Below are 27,910 nucleotides of genomic sequence, written 5' to 3'. Positions count from 1 at the left end.
AGGATGGGGCTAAGAATGTGGTGAGTTCAACAAGAAACTGCTTCCAGGTTTGTTCCTTTCCCCTTTGCATTCCTATAGTGAAAAGGTGGGAGAGGGAATTGTGTGTGGATGTATGCATGCACTAGGGGAGTTTAATGGAGAGCTAGGTGCAATACATTTACTTTACACAGACAGAAGCTTTAACTAAAACCAAGTGTTAGTAAGAGGTCAATAGAACTCTGCAGGTGCTTGAAGTCACACTAGCCTGCCCAGGCAATGCCTCCCCGCCCTTGAACACACTCACCCATATGCACACATGTGAGCACAGGTGTCAGTGGTGGTGGAGATGGGCATTAAATTCCCTTGTGCTGAATTTAGGAGGTTGTGAGCCACTGATGTGCGTTTTGGGAACTGAACTTGGGTCCTCTGTGAGAGTAGCAAGTGCTCTTCACTGCTGAGCTGTCTCTCTAGCACTACTTTCATCCTCTTCTTAGTGAAATCTCTGGTGTCATAGTGAAGAAATAATTCAGAGAAGTCATTTAACTTACAACATAATTTTATTGATCAGCTAGAATATGACTCATAGAAACCAACTGAAACCTCTTAAGTGAATATGTCTGTTTGGGAATTCAAATGGAGGGTATGGAATAACTGATGCTTCTGTGGGCCAAGCTCTGTGGTATGGACATATTTCCTGTCCTACAAAGTTTCCCATAACTGATTCAGAGAAAAGGAAGCAAACTGTGTGATTATAATGAAGCCAAAAATGCCATACAAATTCTATAGGCTAGAAAAATGAAGTACAATGGCAGATGCAAATTAACACTGTTGAACTAATATACCTCCTTAGATTACTTTTATGCCATATGCCAGAGGACCCTCAATGGAAAATCCTAGATAGAAGGACACTCTCTCTATGTTCCTTCCACTTCGGAGTGGAGCTGAATACACAGAAGTCACTGGTATTTTTATTTTTGCCTCTGTTCCATATTCTAGTGAGATTAGTTTGCCTTCAGCCTGGCCATCCAGCAGGCGTAGGAGGCCTTTGACCTCTCCTTTTTCCCACACTACTCCACTCTGCCAGAAGGAATTTGAATCTTGTACTTCACTGAGGTAGCGCTCGATTTCAGCCTTGTGAACAAGACTGTTAAGACCCTTCTTCTTCCCCAGATAGAAGAGTGTGCTTGGCTGCCTGGACCTGCACATATGCTTGTACTGTCTCCTGAAGGATCGATTCAAGGATGAGACATACTTTTCTATTAGTGTGGAATCTTGATCGAGCTCTTTGTTTTCTGGCCAGAATAGGAGGCAGGCCAGGAAATAAGGATCTGGATATGAATGAGTTAGTCCCACAATCTGCAGGACTTCCCTGAGCTTTGTTTTCAGTGTGGTAAATGGCAGGATGTACTTGGAACTGGGTTTCAGACAACTGAGAATAATATTAGCCAAAATGAAATTTTGTGTGTCCTTTGTGAGTGCCTTTGACACTTGATTATTCAGGGTGCGCTGTAATAAGGAGGTGTAGTATTTCACTATATTTTCCATGTTGTTAGCTTCTTTGTGGTTTGGGTTAAGATATTCAAGGAGTCCTGAAAATGTATCTGCTCGCCAAGCTTTTATCTGATTCCTACACTTCTCCTCTTGGAGTAACAGATCTTCTTTGCCCTGTAACAAGTTGGTATCCAGAGGGCAGAAAAGTTCTGCATATTTCTTGAAACAGCGGCTGACTTTCTTACTTAGTGAGAGTTCTGTCAATTCTTTTGGAGTGTTCCTTGGTTTCAGGAGACCCATATAATCCCCAAAAAAATCAAAGCATCTTTTTAAATCTGACTGTAAATTCTGTAGGAGGGATGTAAAGTTGCTGAGAACAACACAATATTCATCTTTCGAATCTGCAGGAATGGTCCCCTTTCCAGATAAAAACTGTGCCATAGATTCTTTTGACATTTCATTTTCTTTATGGAAAAGGGGTGTTAGCTGAAGAAGCTGGATAGTGTCAAGACCTACTTCTATTTCCCCAAAGAAGCCGGCTGTATTGTATGTGTCATATCTTCTTTGGGACTTTTGTGGTGACCAGACCTCGGTTTCATAGTCTTTACTATCAGTCTGTTCCTGAGACTCTTTGAAGGCTTTTGAAGCCTTTTCAGCAACTTTTAGGAAGTGTGTTAGATCATCCACACTAATACATCTGCATGTGTTATTTTTACCCAACCACTGTCTGATCTCACTTTTGTAAACTTGACCAAGTGTATCTGAAATATAGGAATTCTTAGGTGCTTTCTTTTTGGCCAGATTTGCCCAGAACAGAGCAGTGCTAAACTTCTTCTCTTTAAGATAGAAGTGTCTTGCTAAAGCTTGACAAATGAATGCATTTTGTGGGAATCGATCACTTCCTGCAGTCAAGACCTTTTCAGTTTGCTCATTCTGCAATTCTTCAATGAATGGAGAAAACAGTGTGTCTGTTTCAGCTCCATGCTCCTTGCGTTGTCTTGTAAGCAAGAGAGTTTGCATATCGTGCTTAAATTTGTCTCTTCCTAGTCCAGAATCATAGAATCTGTTCTCTTCCAGCATATTCAGTGCAATCTGACACTTATCCATTCCGTAGCTCATTTCCAGTTCTTTTAAACAGTGAACAGCAATTAGGGGGTGAATGATACGTATACCAGTGTACCTCCCATAATCTGAAACTTCGGTTCTTATTAGAAGTGTGGAATATGTTCCCATGTTGTCTTCTACAGTTTCTGGTTTCCCACGTTTAATGGTGTAAGTGATTCCCAGAAATATTTCACACTGGGATACTGAAATGGTAGAGTCTGTAACGTAAGAGTTGAGTAATGCCAGGTAAGAAATGAGCTGGGCTTTCTTGCTCTTAGCATCCAGGTCCTTCAGTGTATTCTTCACGACATTCTTTATGTAAGTTGTATCAAAATTGTCTTTCAAGATCATGAAGGAATAAAAGTTTTCACAGTTCTTATACTCCTTTTCAATTTCCTGAAGTTTGGCCTCAAAGGCTCTTTTTTCTTTGGGAGAAAGTTGGTATTTTAGTGAAATGCTATCAGCTAATTTTGCACTTTCATCTGGATTCTGCGATCTCATGCAGTTCAGGATTATTACTAATGTTTTTTCATATCTCAGACCTTTTTCTGCTATAAAGGCATTGATGGCATTCTGCAGAATATAGGTGTTTTGTTGTTCTTCGAAATCATCTACAAGGAGAAGAACGGGAATGTAGTCTTGGTGGCAGGTAGCCTTGTAGCTGAACAGCTTGCTTACTTGTTCTCCAATCTCCACAAAGTCAGTTGCTTTGTTTTTCAAGACAGCACACCGGAATGTCTGCTTTAAGTCCCAGAGAACATGCATAGCCAACGTAGTACCTCCACAGCCTGGGTGATGGTACAGGTTGATGACTTTGGCAAATACTGGTTTAGGAGATTCTGCGCACTGCTGTATTAAAGTTGTTAGCTCTTCAAAACTATCCCTTTTTACAAAAGCTGAAGAATAGCTTTCAGAAGAAAAATAAAAGTTCCACCAGGATACTCTGCCTCCTCGATAAAAGTGTTCTTCTCTTGATTTCTTAAATTCTAGGAATGCAGATTTATCTTTCTCTATGTCTGTATCTCTACACTCATTTTCACAGAGGATTTCCAGTGCACTCATGATATCTTCATCCATTTTTTCTAGAATAACTGAGGAGGAGCCACAGGAGTGCAAAAATCTCCTCGAAGACTGAATCACTGATTTCAGTTTGAGGATGGTACTGTTGACCAGTTCTAGGTTTAAAGTCGAAATGCTATGTTTTGCTAAATCATCTTCGATTTCCAGTCTTATTTGTAGTAGATCACTCCACTGTTGGTAGATAGCTGAGTTCACACAGATGCACAACATATTGTCCATTCCATTGAAAACTTGATAGAAAGCACAGAAAGTCTCAAGGAGGGGATCTTTTTGGTTTTCTACTGGAGAAAGTAAGAGAAACACCACCAGGACCTTCCCTCTTTCTATTATATTTTCATCTGTGAGGAATGAAATGAGTCTTCTAACCCCAGAAGCTCTATCTCTCTGCCATAAGTGTGGCTCCAGAGGTTGACAAGTCAAGTCTACTCCGCCATTGCAGAAGATCCAGCTGGGCTGCTCATACAGTTTCAGAGTAGAAATTTTCTCCTCTGTGGTAGTTTTTTCCTCATAGTGACTAAGTAGGTGGAGGTTTGCAACTCTGCTTTCTCTGTAGGCTTTCAACACTCCCTTGATGTGAGAGTAAGGATCAAAATCTAGCACAGCAAACACTTTAATTTCCTTTATGAAATCTAAGTGTTCTATTTGAGTTGGTGCACAGGTATTTGTTACAAGAATGTACCATTCGTAGTAAGATTTATCAAGTGAGCCTTGGTTTCCGGTCAACAGTTTAGACAGTTTTAGTCCTTCACTCTCTTTCTTAGCTACCATCCTGAGTTGTTGTTCTTCAGCTGCTTTTCTAGATGCTGTCCATGTCTTTAAATCCTCTAGAAATTTTTTGAACTCTCTATCCCGTTGGTTGGGATTGCCCAGGATATTCCTAGAGCTAGCTCCTTCTCTTATAAACAATGAAGTATCTTTGCTTTGTTTCCATGATTTGCCTGTGCTACTTTGCATCATAATGTTGAAATACTTTTCATGACATATTGAATGATTGGGTATAACATCTACCTCAATGACAAATCTATTAGATTGTGTAGTGTTCTGCAGAAGGACTTCCACAAACCTTGGTTCCCGGATACATGCTCTGGCTTCTCTGATTTGACCTTCTTCAAAATACTTTGTGATCATTATGTTGAAGTGGTTAACAAAGATGTCTTTATTGGTGACTTGCACACCAACAATTTCTCCATGTGGTTTGTCCTTTACTCCAAAATGGATAGTGCCGTTGGTGCGTGAATTCATACAAGCTGCTGCAAATCGGAAAGTCTCATTGCTAAATTTCATCTTTATGTCCTCTTCTGTGGCTGTCTCTGTGTTTGTGAAGGCTTTGAATTCATGTACTGGGTCGATGAGATTGAGCGGCCCTGTCTCAGCCACTCGTAGAATAGCGTGTTCTATGTAATGTTTGACATCATGGAAAGAATTAAAAGGGTAAGGCATGCAAGACATCTGTTCTGGTTTGGACTTATTCTCGTCCATGTCTTTAGTCACTTTGTCACCTAACACATTTTGTTTCATAAGACTCGGTTCTTGTTCTTCATGCTGGCCTGCCTCTCTGAGACCCAGATCACTGTTGGGTGAAACTGAGTTTTCTTCCTCATTTTTGGTCTTTTTTTGCTGTTCTTTTATAGAGAGCTTTTTCTTATTTAATTGTCTGGAATTTTGATTGGGACTTTCAGGGGAACTAATTAGTTTGTTATACATACGTTTTATCAGAAGTGCTGGACCCCGTGGCAAGCCCATTTCTCTGAGATCCTCTTCAGTTAGTTCCTGCAGGACCATCCCTGTTACCTCTTCATCGTGCAGGATTTGAGCATATTTCTCATCAATGTTAAGGTCTTCAGTTATCCATTTTCTTACATGTTCTTTGGTCCAGTCTTTGATGGATTTAGGTTGAGCGTCTTCTCTATTCATGTCTAAGCTTCAAAGTTGTTCCCTGAAAAAAGTAATATGATATCATGGCATTATACTTTATCATGGAAATTGCATAGGCAATTTGGAATACAACCTCATACAAATTATATACAAATGCTTGATATTTTTAAAAAATAACTTAAAACTTCTTGAGTCATTCTACAGTATATAAACCTAAGTACTCTCCATTTCACAGACAATTGTAGTTGTGATTCTGAAATAAGCAGTAGCTGCTAGCCTGTGATAAACTTCTTGTCTTTGATAATGTTTTCTCTTAGACTTTATCTATTTGGAAGTTGGGATTTTATAACTTAAAACTAGAATCTTCAGTAACAATATTACCTTTTCATAGAATAATATTTTAGTTAAATTTTAAACATATAAACATCCACAAGTTAATATTCTTAAACTCAAACTGATCAGCAAATGATCTGAACAAGCCAAAGCAACTCTAAGCATAAAGAAGGATGTAGAGTATCATAATACCTGATCTCAAATTATACTCCAGAGCCATAGTGAAACACCAACATGGATTTAGCACAAGAACAGACTCATAGACTAGAGAATCCAGAAATGAATCCTATAGCCACAATAATCTAAATGTCTCCCCAACTGTCAAAATCACACATTGAAAAAATATAACCTTACAAACAAGTGTCTCTGGCAAAACTGGATATTGATGCAAGAAACAAAAAACCAGGTGAATATTTCTGACTCAGCATAAAATCCAATTTAAAAGAGGTCAAAACTTTTAATGAAAAACCTGAAACTGAGGAAAACATAGCTAAAATACTTCAGGATATAGGCAAGTAACAGGTTTGGTCAAAATGAAGATACCTGAGGATAGATAAAGAGATAAGAATATCTTTCAATTTTGCCATCTTGACCAGAACTGCTTTTAAAGTCCTCGCTTTTAACTTTAATCTTAGTTCAGGACACAGAAGAAGGATTGTGAGGCTACATTGAATAGATGTCATTCTTCTGATTTTCGTGGTTTTTTCTCTTCTAGTTGTCTTATTAAGGACAGGTGATGCGTCTTGAGTTTGAGCACAGACTGTGATCCCCAAGTTTGATAATAGGCATGAACAAAAGCTTCCTGAAAAAAACTTCTGCACAGTAAAGGAAGCAATTACCAGAGGAAAGAGGCAACCTTTAGCACCTAAGTCTCAGACCCAGGATTGATATCTAGTGTTAGCATACCTTCTAGTCTCTGCCCCACAGTTACCTGGCAACAACCAGATATGCCTGACACACTATAAAAGGGACTGTTTCCTTCCTCATCACTCTTACTCTCTTATCCTCTTGTTCTCTAGTTCTCTCCCTGCCCCTTCTCTCTCTGTCCCCATAGCCCTCTATCATTCTGTTTTAACATGTAACAAACACATGACTTTCCTCCGGGTGGAGCTGTATCTTCAGTGCCATCATGGCTAAGGGTAGTCATGTGGCTGGCTGCCCCTTCAGTGCCATCTTAACTAAGAAGAGTCCCAGGACAATTCACCATCTTTGGTCAGTCCCCACTTTGCTGCCTTTACAAGTACAGCCTGTCAAAGTCACTTAGCAATTAAGATGAGGTTTTCTTTCTATCCTTGGTAAAGAATGATTCCTAAACAGTAAAAAGTTAAAGATCACTGCCTTAAATATATATTTAGCCTTGGTTTTGCTACTGTCATTAGTTACAGTGTGCTCTCTCTATTTGCTAGATACATTCTTAAACAAATAATTAAAGAAACACAGGTTGTCTAACTTAGATATGCTTACTAGATACTGGATCTCAGTCTTGTCAGAAATCTGCTAAACATAATGTTAACTGTTTAAACTTATTATGATAGACAAAGACTCCCAAAGCCTAACAGTGATCCCCCAAGGTCTCCAGGAAGATATGGGATTACCAGACTAGATTACTTGGATTATGGTTGATAACTACTGAGAAACACTGCTTCATTGCCTTACCTGCTGCCAGGGCTTAGTCTACACTGTGGACAAAAGATACCCAGAGAGTTAACCGTCTCATATTGCCTAACTCAAAGTGGGTCATTTCTCCAATGTACCTACTCCACAGAAAAAAGCTTTTCGTCTTTTGGGCCTGACAGCTAGACTGACTCTGCCTAAGTTACAATGGAGACCACGGGGACCTGGTGTAGGAGGAGCTAGGGTGGGAGATGTAAGGAGAGGAAGAGAAAAGGGAAGAGGAGGTGCTAGAGGGAGAGCAGAGACTTAGGAGGATGGAGATCCACGCAGGTATGGAGAACAGTCCTGGGTAACAACTTTTATTTAGGTTAGCTAAGTGGGAAACAACTCTCTTTGTATGGGCAAATTGCTATTGAGCATTACCAAACATATAAAGCCTTTGTTTAATCTTTAAGCATTAGAGTCTCATTTTCTTACTGAGCCTGCATGGATGGTGGGATGGTCCGAGCAATGTCCAGCCTTGAGGAAACACCGTGGAAGATTGGCAGAGCCATCTTCCAAGCTGGTATCTTGTGGGTGGCAGGGCTGGTGTTTCTGGCTGGCCATTTCTAGCTGAAGCAGGCATGTGGCCTCCAGCCACTGAACATGTCATCTGAGCTAGGCAGAGTCACCACAGCTTAGATAGTCCGCTTGACAGGGGGCTGTTTTAAATATTCACTTCAGCAAAGTAGTGCACCAACTTCAGGCACAAGTTTACTAGAAATTTAAGTCTAGTCACCTGACAGTAAAAGGTGTTTTTGTTTTTGTTTTTTTGAGAAAGTGAGTGATTGGCACTGTTGGAGTCATGTGACTCCTAGCTAGGAAACCCTGAACAAAAAACTGCAGCTGAACTCCCCTGCTGTGGGGAAATGCAGGTTGCTTTTTGTTAAGAAAAGAAGAAAATAGCTGACTCTAGAGAGTACAGTGTCTGTGAATTAAAATTGAGATTATTTGTCTTAAGATAGATATAAAAACAGTTTTGTCCAAATTCACGTGGGAAATCTCCCCTGCGGTTCAGAACAAAGATAGATAGGGTAAATCAGGTGTATGTAGATGATATAAAGTTATATTGCCTCACAGGAGACTAGGGTTCTGTCTAAAGTGGGCCCCACGGGAATTCTGGGTTCATTTCCTGCTTGGTAAAATAGGGAAGGAAGATGGGTGTGATTTTCAGTTTTGTGGTTATAATTTTCCTTTGGGAAAGAGGTCAAGATAAAGGTTTTTCTGGTTATTGGCTCAAGGAAACACAGTTTTGTGAAAAAGGTTTTGGCTGTGTTTTTTCAGAAGAGATGATTAATGTATTTCTACCTCCTAGAATTATATGGATGAGACATGACAGAGGCAGGCTGCCAGAATACTAGATTCCAGAACTCAAACAAAAAATTATCTTGATACTAAAATTTGTTTTGAGAACTGTATATTACAGAATACACGGCCTTGGTGTATCTACTCATCAGGCAAGCTGAGCAGACCTGCTGGAACCTCTGGTGTCCTGGAATTCCAGCTGGATGAAGTGAAGACACAGACATCAGAGGCTTATCAATTTACCTCCCCCACTCCCCACTCCTCTTCTAATATCTCAACGCCCAAATTCAGCTTGAAGAAGTTAATGAAGAGTCAGCGCCCCTATTCCCTGGGCTTGGGGACTGAGGTGGTTAATATTGGGTTGTCTTTCTGGGGGAAAGTAGTGGTTTTGTTGGAACAGGGAGGAATAGCTAGGATTTATTGCATAGCCATAACCTATTGGTAGAAATCTGTAAATTGTTATTAAGCTAAAGTTATAATTTCTTAAATGGTACAAAATTTATTTTGATTTCAAATTTATATATAACACATTTAGGAATTCAAGGCTTATACCCAGTCCTTCTTCAACTTTTTAAAACTGATTTGAGATGGTTAGCCTGTGAGTTGAGGGACTATAGTAATTGCATGGCTCTGAGTTTGTTAGGGTGTTTTCTAGATTTTAATTAGAAATAGTGGAGAGGAGTCAATGAGCAACAGACCAGATTGCCTTACATCGATAGTTGGTTTTCAAAACATCAGAAGTCCACAGAATTGACGTTACAAACATTTCTGTATTAATGTTAATTTTGATTAGAGACCTGTCTGCTCCTGAGAGCTTCCCTGTCTTGGATTCTAAGAAGAAATTGAGCATCTTGGAGCTACTCCAGTTGTGGTGAGACAGCCACTAGGCAAGAATTGCCTCTTTTCATCTACAGACAAAATACTTTCCAGAAAAGGGACACACTTGCGGAATAGTCGACTGATTGTGTCTGCCAAGACAGAGTGATCAGCCCTTAATAATTTTGCATTACCAGGTCTGTTAGATGATCCTGGGCCAGAAGGCTGAAGACCAGATGCTCCAACGTTTGGAAGTAAGGGACTGTCCAGGTGTTCAGCGGTCTATATAAATTGGCTAAGTTTTAGAAGCCACAGTTTGTGCTTCCCATAATTTTAGTTAATTCAGTCATTGTGGATTTCTGATGGAGTTGAAGACTTATAGTCTCAATAGCCAACCCAGGCTCTTTGCTTTGAGAGGATGGTTGTCAGATAGCATTCATTCTAAAGCCAAGAAAAAAGACAGGTTCAGAAGTAAGTCTTTTAGTTAGGAGAGATGACAGAGGTTCTGTTCAGTCAACAAAATGATGGACTGGGTATTAGATCTATCTTGTACCTTACTGATGCAAATTGGTATAGTTATGTTCTAATTATATTTTGAGAGAAAGGTTTTTTTTTTTTTTTTAAACAGGAAGGGTGTTATGTAGGAGGAGCTATGGTGGGAGGAGTAAGGAGAGGAAGAGAAAAAGGAAGAGGAGGTGCTAGAGGGAGAGCAGAGATGGAGATCCATGCAGGATGGAGATCCATGCAGTTATGGAGAGCAGTCTCGGGTAACAACTTTTATTTAGGTTAGCTAAGTGGGAAACAACTCTCTTTGTATGGGCAAATTGTAGTGAGCATTACCAAACATATAAAGCTTTTGTTTAATCTTTAAGCATAAGAGTCTCATTTTCTTACTGGGCCCACATGGATGGTGGGATGGTCTGAGCAATGCCGAGCCTTGCAGAGGCAGCATGTGAGATTGGCAGAGCCATCTCCAATGCTAGCGTCTCGTGGGTGGCAGAGTTGGTGTTTCTGACTGGCTGTTTCTAGCTGAGGTGCGTACGTGGCCTCTGGCCACTGACTATGTCATCTGAGCTAGGCAGAGCCACCACAGCTTAGATAGTCAGCTTGACTGGAGGCCATTTTTAATAATTACTACAACAACCTGGAAACTGTTTAGGTAATGGACTATATAGATCAACCTCTCATTTTAATTAATGCATGACATCTATATTATAATTTATTCTTCCCAGATTTCTGACTACATTGACGGCTAAGCTAATTGTAGCTTGACAGCTAGAAACAGACCCCTAGCTCCTTATCCCAAGATAATCTACCACCTTCTTAGCTCATTAGTACATTTGTTAACATCCAAGTCAGGTCAATTTGCCTTGCACAAAGACCTCATAAAAAAGATACACACATTCAGATGAAAGCTTTCACAGATGTACTTCCTTACCTAAACTCAGTTTCCAGTGACTAAGTGCTTCATATTTCTTCTCCTTGCTATGCCACTCTCCTAAACATTAACCAATAGAGTTCTTATAAATTAGCCTAGCCCTAATAAAACATTCCCCTATACAATCCACTTATATAATCACAAGTTCAGTTAATGTGTTTCTTATGCTAAATCTATACTACAGCTTTCATGGCTAAAAATATAAGTTTCTTTTAGTTATCTTTTAACTATGGTCTCAAGGTGTTTCTCATACTAAACTATATGATCAACTATCATAGTCACAAGGTTGTCAAATTTTTTAGTTTTTTTTTTGTCATTTAAATGTAATATATTCAGTCTCCTAGACAGACAGAAAAAGCACTTCTTGTTCCTTCTGTTACACAAAAGTTTTTTTTTTTTTGTCTTCCTTAAACTCTTATTTAAAAATTGTCACGTTGTTAACAAATCTGTTTTGTAAACTTATAAGGTACAGCAAACTCACTCAGATCTTCCTCTCATGGACCAAATAAACTCTATTCAGATAAGTACACCTGCCAATCAGTAGCCTAAGTTCCCATTTGCTACCTATCCCAGAGAGTAGGATTCATCTCCTGTGTCCTGGGATTGGGACTTCCCTCACCTCCAACCACCAGAACTTAAGGGTTTCAAATGTACTTTCAAATGTACACCTAAAAAAAAATTTCCCCCAAATGTGCTTTATTCTCTGCCTCTAATATGTACATGTGTGTGTTTCAGCATCTTGTCAACTCCAGACATTTACTCAAAATCTACATCCAAGACAGCTCCAGAGAAGCAACCCATAGATCCTCCAATCTACTCTTCCAGATACAGACACTTCTACTGGATCTTTTCCTTCCTGTACACAGATGGTTCTATAGACCCTGCACAGCAAGTAAAGAATCAACTCTTCTAAGACTAGACCAACATCCCCATAACCAGTTTCTTAGGATTCTCAGAGACATGTCTCCCCAAAGTCAGCGGGGAGTAACTAAAGATCACAAAGATCCTATTCTTGCTTCACCATAGCCTCTGTCTAGTTATTCCTTTTTTAATTTAACCAAAACAGGAATGTTAGCATTCCTTCTAGGCTCCTCCCCACAGTTACCTGGCAATAGCCAGGTATGCCTGACTCACTATAAAAGGGGCTGTTTGCTCCTTCCTCACTCTCTTACTCTTATCCTGTTACTGTCTTACTCTCTGCCCCTTTCTTTCCCTGTCCCTTCTCCCTATCTCACTTCTCTTCCCCACTTCACAAGTTCTTGGCCAGCCTCTCCTCCTCTTCCTCCTCTTCCTCCTCTTCCTCCTCTTCCTCCTCTTCCTCCTCTTCCTCCTCTTCCTCCTCTTCCTCCTCTTCCTCCTCTTCCTCCTCTTCCTCTTCCTCCTCTTCCTCCTCCTCCTCCTCCTTCTTCTTCCTTTCTCTCTCTCTCTCTCTCTCTCTCTCTCTCTCTCTCTCTCTGCTTTTCTCTGTCTGTACTCTCTTCCCCACTCCCCTTCCCATGCCTTAAATAAACTCTATTCCATACTGTATCCATCATATGGCTGGTGCCTCAGGGGGAAGTGATGCCTCAGCATAAAACTATAGAGGCACCCCCTCCACTTCACCATACAGATGAGCTTTTACCAAACATGTTCTGGCTCTTTCTTTTTTTTATATAAAACATAACATCTAAAATATATAAACAACTCCGAAAGTGCCAAAACAAATAATCCACTAAATGGGCCAATGAACTGAATTAGGCAGTTTTCAAAAGAAGAAATGCAAATGGCCAAAAATATTAAGAAAATCTGTCAACATCTTTAGGCATCAGGGAAATGCAAATTGAAACTGCTTTGCTATTCTATCTCACCTCATTTAGAATGGCTATCATTGAGGGGAAAAAAAGACAACAAATACTGATCAGGGTGTAGGGGAAAAGGAACCCTTCTTTCCTGCTGAGGGAGATGGGAAGTGGTATAACTACTACGGAAAACAGTCTATCAAAATACTAAAAACAGAGTTGCCATTTATGAGTTCAATGGCCCCTAGGTATATGACCAGAAGACTCCAAGTCTTTCCACAGTGATACCTGCACATCTTTGTTTATTGCTTCACTATAACAATAGCCAAGAAATGGAGTCATCCTACATGTATATCCACAGACGAACAGTTAAAAATGTAGTGCACATATACAAATGAATTTTATTTAGTGATAAAGATTTAAAAAATATACTTACAGGAAATGAATGGAATTGTGAATAAGGTAATCTAGGCTCAGGAAGACAAATGCCACACACATTCTCTCATATTGAGAAATTAGAATTTAATTTTTGTAAAGTGTGTGTAAAGAGAAATATGGGAGGGGAGAGGACAAAATAGAGAGGTATAGAACACATGTGACTTAACAGTAGAGAGAGTGCTACCAGGGAGAACAAGAAAACCAGCAGGGGTAGGATGAGGTGGATCAGGGAGGCTATTGGGGAAGGAAGAAAATCAACCCAAAGTGTAAGAAAAGGTAGTGATGAAACTCATTAATTTCTATGCTGATTTAACAAGATTCATTTTAAAGAGATTTAAGGAATGTGTGTGTTTAAAATCAATGTATGAACTACTAGTTATAAAGTCTAACAAAATATAGACTCAACCCAAATATGTTTGGCATTTCTTACAAAAATTCCCCTGGAGGCTCTTCTCAAAGCCTGAACAGGAAAGTAATAAGAACTGGGTCTTGAGAGTGCAGGACCATGATGGGCCCAAGAAGGAAAAGAGACGGGTGGTATATTGATTGGCACAGGCTGCAGCCATTGAGAAGCTTCTACTTTGTTGAATTTCTTTTTTTCTTGTCTTCATGTCTTAAATTCTCTTTTGGCTTCAATCTAAGATCACAAGCAGTCCCAAGCCAGTTGGGACTGTGAGAGCAATAGGGACAATGAACCCTATAAATGTATTTCAGATGATCAACTCTGTTCCTTTACAATGCAGTTGGGGCATTCTCAGAAGTTCCACAAAACTAGTGCATCTATTGTATTCAGAGATAGGTGCTAGCCTCCATTTATTCATTCGAGAATAAGTTAGTGTCTAAAATGGACAAGACATGATGTTCACGGAAATCAGTTGTAACACAAACGGTTGTCAAGTTCTTCCATGATCCTTATACTCCATTTAAAAGGATTAAAGATAAATTTCATACAAGTTACCCAAGCATATTCATAAAAGGTTATACTAATGAAGTTGTGGTAGGTGTTAGACAGAGAGGGGCATTAGGCTGGGATATGAGGACAGGTGCTCTGTGAGTAGGAGAAATATGGGAGACTGTCTTATGTGAAGTTAAAGGTGGGAGGGAAGAGCAGAAAGATGCCTTGGAGATGAACTGAAGGAGCTGAGTGACAGTCTGCCTAGGCTTCTTCAGTCCTGCTTTGTGGTCTCAGGAATATGGTATGTGTGCTCTGGAAGCAGATGGTCTGCTTGAACCAAGGGTCAAGGAATTGGCTTGCTCTGTAGTTGTCCTGGGCAAGGAAATACAGACCAGTAGCTGTTTCTTCAGCTTGGGGACTGAAGGACAATCCCTGATATTCCTTACTTCTCTACAAACATCTCATGTGCCCATGTTCTGGTTTGAATCTAGTGTTTCCAGTGCTTGGGAGGGCAGTAAAACCTTTAGAGGGTAAGTGTGGGGCTTATCTGGCAGAAGTAAGTCACTAAGAACAGGCCTTTGAAGTTTACTTCTGGCCCCTAGTTCCTGCTTTCATCTCTGCCTTCTGGTCTACCATGATCTGAACAGCTGTCCTCTGCTGTGGTTCGTACTACCACAAGATCCCATCTAAGAACACAAACCCAAAGAAAGCTCTGAAACTATCAGGAAAAATATCAATTTTTGTAGGAGGAGCTAAGGCAGGAGGAGTAAGAAGAGGAAGGAGGAGGTAGGGAGAGGGGTGGATGAGAGAGAGGGGAACATGGCAGAGGATGTGTGCGTGTCTCTAGCAAAGGTAGTTGATATATCTAGGTTAGCTATTGAGATAGACCTTTAATTATGTGGGCATCTTGTGGAGATGCCTTGTGGAGACAGCATGGAAGATTGGCAGAGCTGTCTCCCACTCTGGCATCTTGTAGGTGGCTGGGCTGGTGTAACTAGCACCCTGAGCTGAGCTGTGGCTGAGAATACACAACTGCTGCTGCTGCTGCTGCTGCTGCCACTGCCGCTGCTGCTGCTGCCACTGCCGCTGCTGCTGCTGCTCGTGGCCTCAGGCCTTGGCTAGTTGGGAACATGGCAGCTCAGTAACTACAAGCCAGATAGCATGCCACTGTTTTTAATATATCCCTCAACATATTCTTCCTTTGAACTCTTTTGTTTGGTTGGTCAGAGCAACACAGAAATAGCTAATTCCATCTCACTGAGGAGAGTGGCCTTGCCATGTCATATTATTTATGAACTCTAGACAGAAGTGATAGTGTAAGCAGTTATTCATTATATTCTTGAAGATTTTTCTGAAGTCACTTTAGAAAAGAAGGTGATTTTTAAAATTCCTCTCTTTCCTATGGGATATTGAAAACATAAATCTCTTAATATTAAACTTTAGTCTGATGTGGGGCTGGAGAAATGGCTTAGGGGATAAAGTGTCCCAGCAACTGCATGAATAGTTGGGCTCCTTCTTGCAATCCTAGCACTGGGGGAGTGGAGACAGAATAATTCCTGGAGCTTGTTGGCCTGGAAGTCTAGTTTATTTAGTGAGCCAAGGGTTCAGTGAGAGGCCCTGTCTCAAAAGTAAGGATGGAAAATTATTGAAGATGCCCATATTGACTTCTGACTTCTATACACAGGTGTATACATAGGGACAAGCTCACATATGCAAACTTGTACACGCAGTAATTTTCTACATAACTGATTTTTGTTCTTTTATTTTCAAATTTGTGGCAAGTCTACATGTAGCTGTGGCTGGACTGAAACCTGTGTACTTCCTGCCATGGGCTTTAGGTGTTCCACCATGCTCAGATGGGTTTTTATACACTGTAAGATATTTTTACAGACAGCTCAAGAGGACTTTTATGTTTACAGATACTACTTTGTGTTATAATTATTGGTAGTTTAATAGAGAGAATTAATCCACCTAATCTCTTGGCCTTTTACCTTGCTAACTACCTCTTCTTGTTTAATGATCTCAGCCACAACGTACTTCCACTCCTATGGTCACATGCTTGACCTTGTCATTATTATTACAGACTTGTAGACCAAACTCTGCCTTCCCATGCATACAATTTCTAGTGTCCAATACCTAAGCATATGATCTTACTCATGGACAAAGTTGCTTTATGTGCCAATACTTAACATGAGAGGTCATTAGGGAAGAGCCTAATCCATTATATTTTATATCATTGCCAAAGGGGGATGCATTTTTGTTGAAGTGATTCCAGTCTGAGTACTTTATTAATGGCAGTCCTAAAAATAGACGAAAATTATTGTTGAGATTAGGCTATGTCCTGTTCTTAGTTATTCCACATTGTATAAAACAGGGGTTTTTTTTGTTTTCATTTTTGTCTTTTTCAGACTAAGCATTGTTCTGAGACACTTCAGTTTACAAGCAGTTTTAACTCTATTTTGAGGGAAGAGTATGGCTGTAGGCCAAGTGGATTGGCAAATCATGCATTTTGTATACTACCACCTATGCAGCACAGACTGAGGAGTGGCTTATCCCTGGGAGTAGAGAGAGTGCCACCCTACAAGTTTATTGGGAGGAATTGAGACTGTAGGGACACAAGGGAATATTAAAGCTTTCCCAGGAACAGAAGGCATGCTAGATGAGGGAAATGTGTCACTCTAGTCTGGCTCCCATAAAATATCAAAAGTGAAGACATACACAGAAGAAACTTGAGTGCACTTTGACATTGAGGGGTGGAGTTAAGAAACGAAGAGAGGAGTGTGAGCTGGGAGGACCAGAGACCTACCGATCACAGCAATGATAATGGCCCCACACCAGCTCATCATCAGATTCCTGACAAGTGTATAAGGGCCAATGGGCAGAGAATGCCCAACTATCCGTGGGTCTCAGATCTGCTCAGTCCCTCACTGTTGATGCAGCTGCCTTGTGCCAGTCACTTGCTCGCTACAACTGCCGCAGAGACTGGAACCCAATCCAGCTCTGCCCTCATCTTTGCAGCTAACTACAGTTTTGCTCTCAGTCATGCTTCACCCGAAGCCTGTTCCCCAAAGAAGCAGATTCTTATCAATGTCGATTCTGCTTGGTTTTTCCTCAGCTCTGTTCTGAAACTTCCTCAAGTCTGCCATAATCTACATCACTAGTATTCAATCTGTAAACTGCATATATACATACTGAGAGATATATTTTCTGAGCGCTGTGTATTATTACTGTTAGTAATTGAGAACTTGAATTGTCCTCGGTCACATTACTGAGGTAGGCAGGATTATCTGGCAAACTGATGCCACTAAAGCCTCTGAACCTTGTGAATTTACTGTAACTCAATAAATTGTGATGCTGTGGAAAGGCACAAGGATGTTGGTCTATGTTTCTCGCCCACAGTGCTCATGACAGTACTTCTGGCTGCTTTCACAACTCACATTTATTATGGTAGCTAATGCTTGCAACCTCAGCTTCCCTGTGCATCCTGTTTTCATTCCTCTCCTGCCCGCTGCCATCACTCTGAGTCACATGCCCTTGCTTTGAGTTCTAATCAGCTTACAGTCATTTATTTTTATGTTCTGGTTTTTGCCCAACTCCCCACCTTCTTCTGTTTACAGCATGATAATTAACATGGTTAATGTAAGTTGAATTGCCAGACTCAAAAGCTTACAGTGCCTTCTCCTTTCACTTGAATTCAAGCTGAATGCTCAATGTTCTACTGGCTCTGTCTGTATGCTACCCATATGATATCCCTGCCTCTGCTCTGACTGTCCCAGCCATGGGCTTGCCTGGCTGTTCTCTACACATCAGCCTCAGCCTACTGCAGGATAGGCCCCACGGGCTATTTCCTCTGTTCACACTGTTCTTCTCCTCACACCTACATCACTTCTAAACACACTGGGGCCTCTGTGCATGTCTTTGTTAACACTTAATGTTAAATAAGACTCTCTCTTCTTCTCCCTCCAGAGCTTTCATCCTGTCTTCCCTGCCTCAATTTCCCTTTTTAAGATCTACACATAATGTTTTACTTAATTGTCTTTGTCATCCTGTCAGAACCTAAGATACAACCCGTAGAAAAAAAATGACCATTTTTATTTCTCATTCATAGGTGAATCCCTAGGGCCCAATATTTGTTAAATGAAGAAATTGCAGTTTTCAAGTATCAAAAAAATTATATTTTATTTTTGGAAATTCATAATTTAGCAATCTTGCAAAATACTTGTAAACCTCTTCATTTTATTACCTAGAGACAAGATCTAACTGTCGTTTCTAAGTTGACTATTCACTGTAACTAAGAGAAAGGTATTCTTTTAAAAAAACAAATGGTAAATCTATACGCTTCGGGGGACCTGAAGCCTTGTCATGAACCCTAGTTTCCTTATCAGCTGTGGTTTGCCTAATTATGGCTCCCCAAAGAGCATGTTTTTAGGACAAGCTTTCCTTTTCCTTTCTATCCAAGATTCTCAGCCCTTGCAGTTCTGGGCAAACAGACCCTCGTTTGAAAGGCTCCTGTCATGCTTGGCACACTGGCCCTGGTCTGTCTTAGGTTGTCTTGGTCAGAGACTTCCCCCAGTAAGTCAGTCCACCAACTGCTTCCTTACAATATCACAAAGATTTTAAGAAGCAACTATGGGCTTCCTGTCCTCTACTGGCCAGTAGTTACAGCTATTTCTATACATCTATAAGGACAGTACATTAGGCTATCCTGTTCACTGGTTACTGTGTACATAGTGACAACTCTGTATGAGTATATATGTGGTGTGTGTGTGTGCATTTTGTGGTAAGGACAGTGTGTGTTTACGTGGTATGTGTGGTGTACATGTGTTGTTTGTATATGGTATAGCATATAGGTGTGTGGTGCCTTTGTTTGGCATGTGTGTGTATCTGTGTGTAGTATATGTTTATATGGTAGAAAACTATCTTTTATTTGCCTGATGTGATTGTTGTCTCAGCTTACTGCTGAATAAATTCACCCTTTCTAGCTCTTTCTGAACTCTCGACTGTGTGATTCAACTCAGCTGTTCTAGCTCAAACTTGCGGGGCCTTAGAGGAGGTAACTCCATTTAACCTGCACCATCAGTCATGTAACACACAGGTAGAGGGCATGATTAGCAGGTCTCCACCTCCAGAGATTAAAATATTAATGAGTTATCTAAAGACCCGGGGGCATAGCTAATTAAGTTATTCCCTCCCCTTTTCCCCCTTCCTATCAAAGTCAGGCTCCCCTGGCTTTGGCGGGAGTGCACACCATCTACACCCACTCATTATGCAGTGAACAATAGAAGCTTTGGAAACCAGACTCCATGTGTCCCCTGGGCCTTCCTGCGCCTGCCACCAGATTCCCAGCCTTTGGAACCTTAGATTGTAGCCACCAGCCCGCTGTGGGAAGCCTGCAGGGACCCCGCTGCTGGACCTCTGTGGGACCCTGCTACCGGACCTCCCCCCGCAAGGTTTTTTTTTTTTTTTCCCCCACACAAACTCTTCCCCAAACTGATTCTATTTGGCTTCTCTCAGCTTCTAAATGAATTGCTCTGCTTAGCCTCAAACTAATTGGCAATTCATTCTAATCTTCAGACTCCTTTTTGTTCTCTGGTTTCAACTGCCTCTCCTGACCTGTACTGCATGAACTACAGAGAGTGAACAGAACTCATGAATGAATTCAACAACATTGCACAAACTTCATCGACTGAACTGATTCCCAACAGATTGACTCTCCCTGACTTCTCTTTCCTGTGCTGTTTTCATGAGTTGGGCGTCTTCTGTACCTAACTCATTCTGTCAAATCTTTCTCTGACTTATCACTCTGTCTGCCTCCCAAGTGGACATCACTTTCAGGCATAGCTGCTTCTTTCTAGAAACTAACCCTACCTTCATCGTTAGGGATTAAAGGTATATATTAAGGCTATGTCTGTAGTCAGATTATGCAGACCTAGACCATCTTTAGATGTGATCTCTTGCCAGGGCAGTTCTTTTGTTGTATTAAAATACCTTTATAATGTGATATGTCTGCATACCTATATGGGGTGTGTGTGTGAGATGTGGGACTGATGAGACCGCGGTTTTTGTATTATCTCACACAACGGTAGTCTCCCTTCATTGTGTCCTTTACAGGTTGAATTACAGGGAAATAGAAGCATCCTTCTCAAATACAGTGACTGTCATCTGTCCTCCCCAAGCTTGCTATCGTTTTATCTCTTCCTTATTACAGAAGCTTCCTCATTGTTTAAGGATGGAGATCTGGGTAATGTAGTGATACTCTCACTAAAATTATAAAGTTAGGTTTTTGTTTTTTTTTTTTAAGCAGTTTGGCTATAGTGTTGTGACAGAGTCCTTGCCTAGCAGATACAAGGTCCTGACTCAGTCCCAAGCACTAAGAAAGAAAGAAAGATGTAACCCTTTATAACATCTCAGCTTCCTCAGCTCCCAGCTCTACAATGGTTGTTGAAAAGTGATGAAATGTTTTGCAGGATACAGTCCTCTCTCTCTTTCCCTCTCTCACCCACCCTCCCCCTCTCCTCCCTCCTTCCTTCCCTCCACCCTCCTTTCTCTCCCTTGTTCATACTGGGAGCAGAGCCATCTGGTAGGCATGTACCCTACACTGAGCTGTATTCTAACCTTATAGCTATTGCATTTGTGATACTGTCTGAGGTTTTCCCCTCTCTCTCAGTCTAAAAAACATTTTATACGTCCATGTAGCTCAATGCAGAAGCTACTTTACATATTTATTTAGTTCAAGGTGGCAGTGGTTTGGGTAAAGAAGTATTCTTAACACCTCTACATAATCCCTTAGCTCTTTTCATGACTTCAACTTTAAATCCTGGATGGATTTTAGGAATGTTTTTTAAACCCCTGGGCCTTTGATACTGAGCAGAAAGCCTTGTTACCAAAGCCACAAAGTTGTTACCAGGAATAATATCTGATGGTCAAAGTAGGTACTTCCCAGCCAGGCTGTTCCATAATAGGGGGCAATATGAGGGAAAGCACTGCTGTTTTTGTTCACCTGTTTCAGAGGAAATGCACAGGAAACCTCTGTGTTAACATGAGAGAGGGATTCTGGCTGCTGCTTGGGAATCTTCCCCTGTATACTTAGGCAGACTGAGCAATTCTGGGGTTCTGTTTTCTTATTAGTATTCAATTCTGCAATCTGTTCCCAAAGAACTTTTACTTTGTTATCTTTGGGGATCAACAGTGCAAGAGAAGCATGTTGTCATGGCTGCTGACTTCAAGGCAGCTAGACCTCAGCAACAGCCTTAAGGTGGAGCTAGAGCCCCAACAGGGCACACCCTGCTTGTGCTTTCACTTTTAGAAGACAGGAAGTTGCACAGACTTAGTTTCAATTTCCCGAAGGGTATATTACAAGAATGCTTCCCCGCCCCCCCCCCCCCCCGCCCCCAGATTTTTACTGGGTGTGTGCTGTCTGGAAAGGAAAGACTCAATGAAAATGGTGACTAACATTTTCAAGTTTCTGTCTTTGCTTAAATGTAACTTGTGTCATTCTACATAGTATCGAGTTCGTAGTTGGTTATGCTGTTCTACATCGTTTAGTATGCTTAGATTCTTGATCATCCCCAGTCGGCAGACCCTTCCACTATAGCTCTCTTCAGACACAGCAGAAGAGGGCATTTGATCCCATTACAGATGGTTGTGAGCCATCATGTGGTTGCTGGGAATAGGACCTCTGGAGGAGGAGTCAGTGCTTTTAACCACTAAGCCGTCTCTCCAGCCCTACCCCAAGCATTTTTAAGCGTACCCTTTATAGAATAGTGAAAGGGATACATTTTTTCCTTTTCCTTAAGCATCTTTCCCCATGCTTAAACCATTAATAAAATAAACACTCAGTAGCATGGTGCAAAGCTTGCTTTTCTCCTCTTCTACACACTACTTGCACTGTGAGGTAAATCTTCAGTGAATGTACATCCAGCAGCACTTGCCACCTCTCCCTGCCTGTTCAAACCACTGCTCTGGTCTCTCCTGAATCTCAGGTAAAGCTCAACAGCTCAGTTTCCCTGTGGTCATTTTTAATCCTTTCAGAGGCTTTTCCAAATACCCCTAGAGGGACTGGCTTACAAATGCCAGTGACATCATGCAAGTATTCTGCCCCCTTTCCCCATCTGATTGACAGGGTAAAGCTTTACATGATGAGGCATGCTGCTACCCTCTGGCACTGCAGTATTACTCTGATTTTCCATCCATCTAAAGCAGATCTAGTTGCTTGGCCCTCTTGTTGCTTCTTGTTCCAGACAGTGCAGCTGTTTGCAACTGTCTTGGGGCTGTTCCTCTCCCTCCAATTCCCTTGCACACCCATGGTTCTTGGGTTTTTTTTTTTTTTTTTTTTTTTTTTTTGTCTGTTTTTTGTTTTTTTAATATTACCTTCTCATGGGGCACTGCTTGGCTGCCTTACCGGCCTCATTTACCAACATTTCCCATTCCTTTTCTGGATTTATTTTTTTTTTTATTAAGAACTTATCACAAACAAATGTTTTATATGTGTTTACTTATTTATCTTCTTTAATTTGCCCCACTCATTCTAGGTTCTACATAAGACTGAGGTTTTGCGTTCACCATCTTCAATCCCATATCATACACACCCTGGCTTCCTAACAAAGCATGATGAACAATTGGAATACATTCACGCAATGAAAACATGCAGCTTTTGAAAGGCCTCCAGCGCTCAGTGTCTCATCTTACCGGGTAATAATTTTACTTGGGTAGATGGGAAATAGCTAGCTACCTGGGATCCTTTTAGGGGTGATAGGCTTTTTGTTTCCCTCAGTGATGCAGATATAGGCAAGATTAAACCAGATTAAAAGTAGATTAAAAAGCAGGTTATCTAGGAGGCAGCTCAGGTGGGTTCAGTGACCTCACAGTTGGAAGTCAGTCATCCAAGCTAAACTAACTGGAGTTTATAAGTCTTGGGGTGATGACTTGTGAGCTAGGAGTGGGGACTGTGCCCATATATGGTCAAGAACTAAGACACTGGATGGTACTCTTGGGTGGGTTGTGGGAAACTCAAAGACAGAGAGTGATGACATGTTTGCCTGAAATTTTCTCCACGCTGTAGCTGCCTGTGGCCACAGATCAACTGGGTTCACCTGAAAGGGGAGCTGGACATGAAGAAATGGAAGGAGGGGGAGAGGAAATGAAGCCAAGACAAGGTTCTCTGATCAAATGTTCAGCTCTCAATTTAAAGGGAAAGCCCCCACCAAAACCCTTTCTTGTTTTAGCTGAAGATGGATGGGGATATCCATCCTTGGTCACAGTTGGGAGCTATCTTAAGGCAAGCCCAGCGGGCAGTTTTTTCTAAGTTCCTATGCAACCAAGGTGGGTAACTCCACCTAGATCCTATCACTTGGTCTATTGTGGTAAAAGGGGTCTTTCAGGCCTGCTCAAGGCTTGGGGAAGGACACACCAAGCAGGTAAGGGAGTTTTGTTTATGGGGTTGCGATTGTGGGAAGGAGAGCAGACTGGGTTTCCCAGCTTGTGCAGGGCCTGAACAGGGCTTCAGGCTAACAAGTGTTCCATCTATTATATTCGGCTAGGAACAAGCTGCAGATTCTATCAACTGGTTACAGTAAAACAGTTTAGGAAAAGGCAAGATGACGACCAATCAGCTTATTTTTTCCTGCAGTCCTTGCAAGCGTCCAGTTCCACAACATATTGTCTCACTTCCTGCTGGGCCACTCAGTCCCAGAAGAGGCTACTTCTACAAAGCAGCTCTGGCTGAGGCCCCTTGGTTCAGGGCCTCAGTGCCCACAGCAGAAACTGACCTCCCTGCCAGAGACTTGCCCCTTCCCACAAGCTCACCCAGGCTGGATCAGAAGCAGTGGAAGTTGCCAGTGGAAAGCACTCAGTTAAATATTTAACCTGCCACCCTCCCTCTGCTTATCTAGAAGGCTGGGGTCAGATTTCCTCTTTGGATTTAGCCAAAAGTGGAAACAGAAAATCCAACAAGATTCAGTATTCCAGAAAGTACTGCACATCAGGAATTTCCTCATTCTTTCAGACAGTGAGTGCTGCCAAAGACCTTGGAAACTACCTGGGCTGTTTTCACTCATCCAAAACCAGGGGCTGCCAGTAGACACCAAACTGGTAGATAGATTCTCAGATAGGAAACACCTTGACCCCCTGAATCTCAATCCTGTTAAGTGGAACACCTTGTCTCCATATGATATGCTAAACTCTTTCAAAAATTCCCTTAGAAACACTGAAATGTCAAAAATTCCCCAACCTGCTTCCAACACTCTAGCCATCCAGAACAAAATTCAAATCTATGATATTTGTTCAGTGAAGCTCTTAAAAAACCTTGACACCTGACAAATTTTAAGAACATCTGGACGTTTACTGTTGGAACGAAGTAAATCAAATTGCTATGGTAGGTTTGAACAACTTTTGAGAATATCAAGTCATTAAATCTTTGCTCCTTAGAACCCCTTAGCTTCCTGTTTTAAAGTGTGAACAAAAGTCTTATCATTAACTATGTTAAACTGTTGGGAGCCGACTTTAGTAGAAAGCGGCTAGATCAACTTTGCAGCCATCTGGAACCATATACCCTGATGAAAGACTTGGTTTTCAAAAGCCTATAACAACTGAAGCACACTCTGATAAATATACTGTTTATCCCACATAGCTTGTTTTGCTGTTTAGTGACCTCAGCTGTATGATGCATGTGGTAAAGTGTTTTCACCTGTGTTCTCCTGCTTGTGTTGATAAATAGCCCAGATTTCCTTTCAATAAGAGGAGATGGGAGAGAGACCTGAAGGAGACAGGACGAGAATTAAGACCGGACCACACACCCTGTCTTGTCTCCATTCTTCGAGTCGCTTGCCCCTCAGGCCCCACTCTCTCTCTTGGCCAGAACACTTAGCCCCAAAGCGTTGAGGTAGAGTGACAGTCCCCAACATTAAACATTCAAAGCAGCTCCAGGATACCAAGCTCCAGAAAACTTGGCCTTTCAAACTCTCCTGTGCTGAGCAACAGGACAAGCATCCCTCCACTTCAGGGCTGCAAGACAGCAGCACCCTTGATCTCCAAGCCCAAGGAGAACTGCTTAAAGGGACAGAAACATCCCAGTTTTAGCTGCAGCCCCACAGAGCTATGCACTCTGATGGTCCCAAGAACTGAAACTAAACACAAGTAAGGTAGTTTTGTGAAGAACACACTAACACAACATAACACAATAAAAGAAAACAACAACAACAAACCCCTCACCACTCCCTCAGCCCCCTTGCTGTCTGAAATAGATTTAAAGGGAAAATTTAAACGGCTAGCTCTGGAGGGTGTTGCTTTTGATGAATTTGCAAACAAAACTTGGGGGAAAAAAATCTTACATTACATAGAAAAGAGGGTAGAAATTGACATTAACACCCAGGACTAGGACGCCACGCCAGCTTCCACCTCAGCTTCTTGTTGTTTAATTTCACACTCTTTTTGCATTACTTCCCCATCTTTCTTATCTGTCCATTCAGCACAATGAGGAACCCACTCATTACCCAGACCAGTTCTCATTGTACTTACTGGAGCATTTCTGTCCAGGAAAGCATTTCCATGTTAGTATCAGTTAAATATACTCCTACCTGTGTAATGTGCTGCTGTTGCTAACTAACTTAATATTTTATGCATAATGGTTCATTTAAAAGTATGGATTGATAGAAAAATGCAACTAGAACTTTTAGAAATAGCTTTCTCATCACGGGCATAATAATGAGAAAAGATGTCATAATTCAGAAACTTACCAGTTTCCTGAAAACTCTATTATTCCACAAGCTTGGAAGCAGTAACTTTAAGCTGTGTTTTCTTATTTTTCTTCAGATATGATTCTCAGGATCCTGTAAAAAAAAAAAAAAATCTGGGTTGTTAAACTGCCACATTGTCTGCCTTCCATGCTCAGCCTCTGAGGGCTGTGGAGCAGAATGAGGACAAGGACGTAGTTTCAGTTTTGTTTTTGCTCATAAACTAGAAGAGGGGGTTTTTAATAGGGCTGGTGACAATAGCCCAATGGTAGAGTACTTGCTTAGTATGCATGAGGCTCTGTGTCTGGTCCCCAGTGCTGCAGTGGACAATAGATAGATTTATAAATACATTATAGGAAATTATCAGTAAATGTGAACCATGCATAACAACTTTTCACCAGGCACATTTTTAAATCACAAGAGCTAAAACACTGGAGAGAGTACAAATACAAAGAAAACAGAGATTCCAGGAAAAATTTCAATCCTTTGATGAGGTCTGAGCTAAGCATCTGTTAAGGGTTGAACTATATCTTTCCAAATTCATATACCAAGTTCCAAGACTATGTAAGTTTTTTTGTTTGTTTGTTTGTTTGTTTGGACAGCAATTTGAATTAAATTATTGATAATCTTTTAGGGCTTGACTATTAAACAAACTGAATCTGAAACAAAGCAGATGCCTTTCACTGTGGGTTATAATCCAGGAGATTGTGTGTGATATGTCTCTCTGTGTTCATTTTCTCCTTTTGTTTTTTAAATTTTTGAGTTTATAATTTAATTACATTTTCCCTTCCCCTTCCAATACCCGCTTATTCACGTTCTTGCTGCTCTCTTTCAAATTTATGGCCTCTTTTTAAAAACTAATCATTATTACATGTATACATAAAGATTCCTAAATATGATCTGTTCAGCCCATGTAGTGCTACCTGTATGTATGTTTGCAGATCTGACTGTTTGGCACTGGACAGTCGTTTGGTGTGCTCCTCCTTGAGAAAGGCCTCTTCTCCCATTCCCACCTTCCTCAGTTGCCTACAGTTCTGTGAGCTTTAGGTATCCATTGGGAATGGAGTGCTCTTTAAGGAGGGAGGTAGTGGCAGGATAAAAGTGATCTGATAGGAGGAGGGAGGAAGATAGAGAAGAAGGTAGGAATAAATAGAACTGATCCTATAGAGAAAATGGGAAAGGGGGTCTCTTCAGGGAAGGAAGATAGAAGTAAATATAGAAGAAGAAGGATGTGGGTAAAATAACAATACAAATATCTGAAAAAGTCACAAGGAATCACACTATTAAAGGGCTTTGGCCAAGTTACATCCCCCTGGCTTCGCCAGTCACCACAGACAGCTCATCTCATGATCTCAGGCTGGCTCCACTTCACCAGCTGCTGCTGTCCTTTGTCATTGTCTCACAGTCCTGGAATCACCAATATCTTGAGATCTCCACAGCAACTGAGAGCTCACTTTCACCAACCACCTCCTGGGCTTTCTACAGGGACTGCAATGCTATCGAATGGGCATGGCGCTAATAGCCTCATGGCCTCTTCAATCTTGGGGTTTCAATCAGTGGCTTCTCACAATGCCAAGCCTCAGCTTTTTTCCTTGACCCCATCAAATCCTGTGGTTTTCATAATGCCCAAACCAGTAACTACATATGATACCCTTACATATTACCAGAGTCAGCTCCCACTCTAAGATGCAGCCATGGCTCTCTATCTCTCTGGACCACACAATAATAGGAAAGAAGACATTTTGTACTTACCCAAATTTTCAAACTTCTTCTATATGAAAAAAAACTTTTAAAAGGAGAAAAAAAAACCTGTCCATTTTGACGAAGAAAATATCTGATATTTGTATTCTCTTCCTCCTGAGATGTCAGAGAAAAACAACTTCATTTAGTCTCCATGTAAGTTTAACTAGTCTGCTTGTCTACCTTGATAGCAGATCAAATTGGCTGAGAAACAGCAGGGTGTGGCTGATGCTGGTAGGTTTCCATTCTCTGATAC

General features: G+C 41.1%; 1 protein-coding gene across 2 annotated transcripts; it reads right to left on the bottom strand.

Moving 5' to 3' along the window:
- Nucleotides 1-517: 517 nt before the first annotated feature.
- Nucleotides 518-27,910, bottom strand: LOC117721082 (sterile alpha motif domain-containing protein 9-like). Of its 2 annotated transcripts, XM_076913065.1 has the most exons (3): nucleotides 27,667-27,910; nucleotides 25,918-26,010; nucleotides 518-5,590 (listed from the first exon to the last, which is right to left on the bottom strand). In XM_076913065.1, the coding sequence occupies exon 3, from the start codon at nucleotides 5,566-5,568 to the stop codon at nucleotides 826-828; it is 4,743 nt and encodes a 1,580-aa protein (XP_076769180.1). In that variant the 5' UTR covers nucleotides 5,569-5,590; nucleotides 25,918-26,010; nucleotides 27,667-27,910; the 3' UTR covers nucleotides 518-825. The 2 variants fall into 2 exon arrangements, with proteins under 2 accessions (XP_076769180.1, XP_034375667.1); XM_034519776.2 differs by lacking the exon at nucleotides 27,667-27,910 and having other exon boundaries at nucleotides 25,918-26,089.

The sequence above is a fragment of the Arvicanthis niloticus genome, chromosome 15 (genome assembly GCF_011762505.2).
Source record: "Arvicanthis niloticus isolate mArvNil1 chromosome 15, mArvNil1.pat.X, whole genome shotgun sequence".
Taxonomy (NCBI): domain Eukaryota; kingdom Metazoa; phylum Chordata; class Mammalia; order Rodentia; family Muridae; genus Arvicanthis; species Arvicanthis niloticus.
Note: the sequence above shows the minus strand (reverse complement) of the source record. Positions and strands in the feature narration are given on the sequence as shown.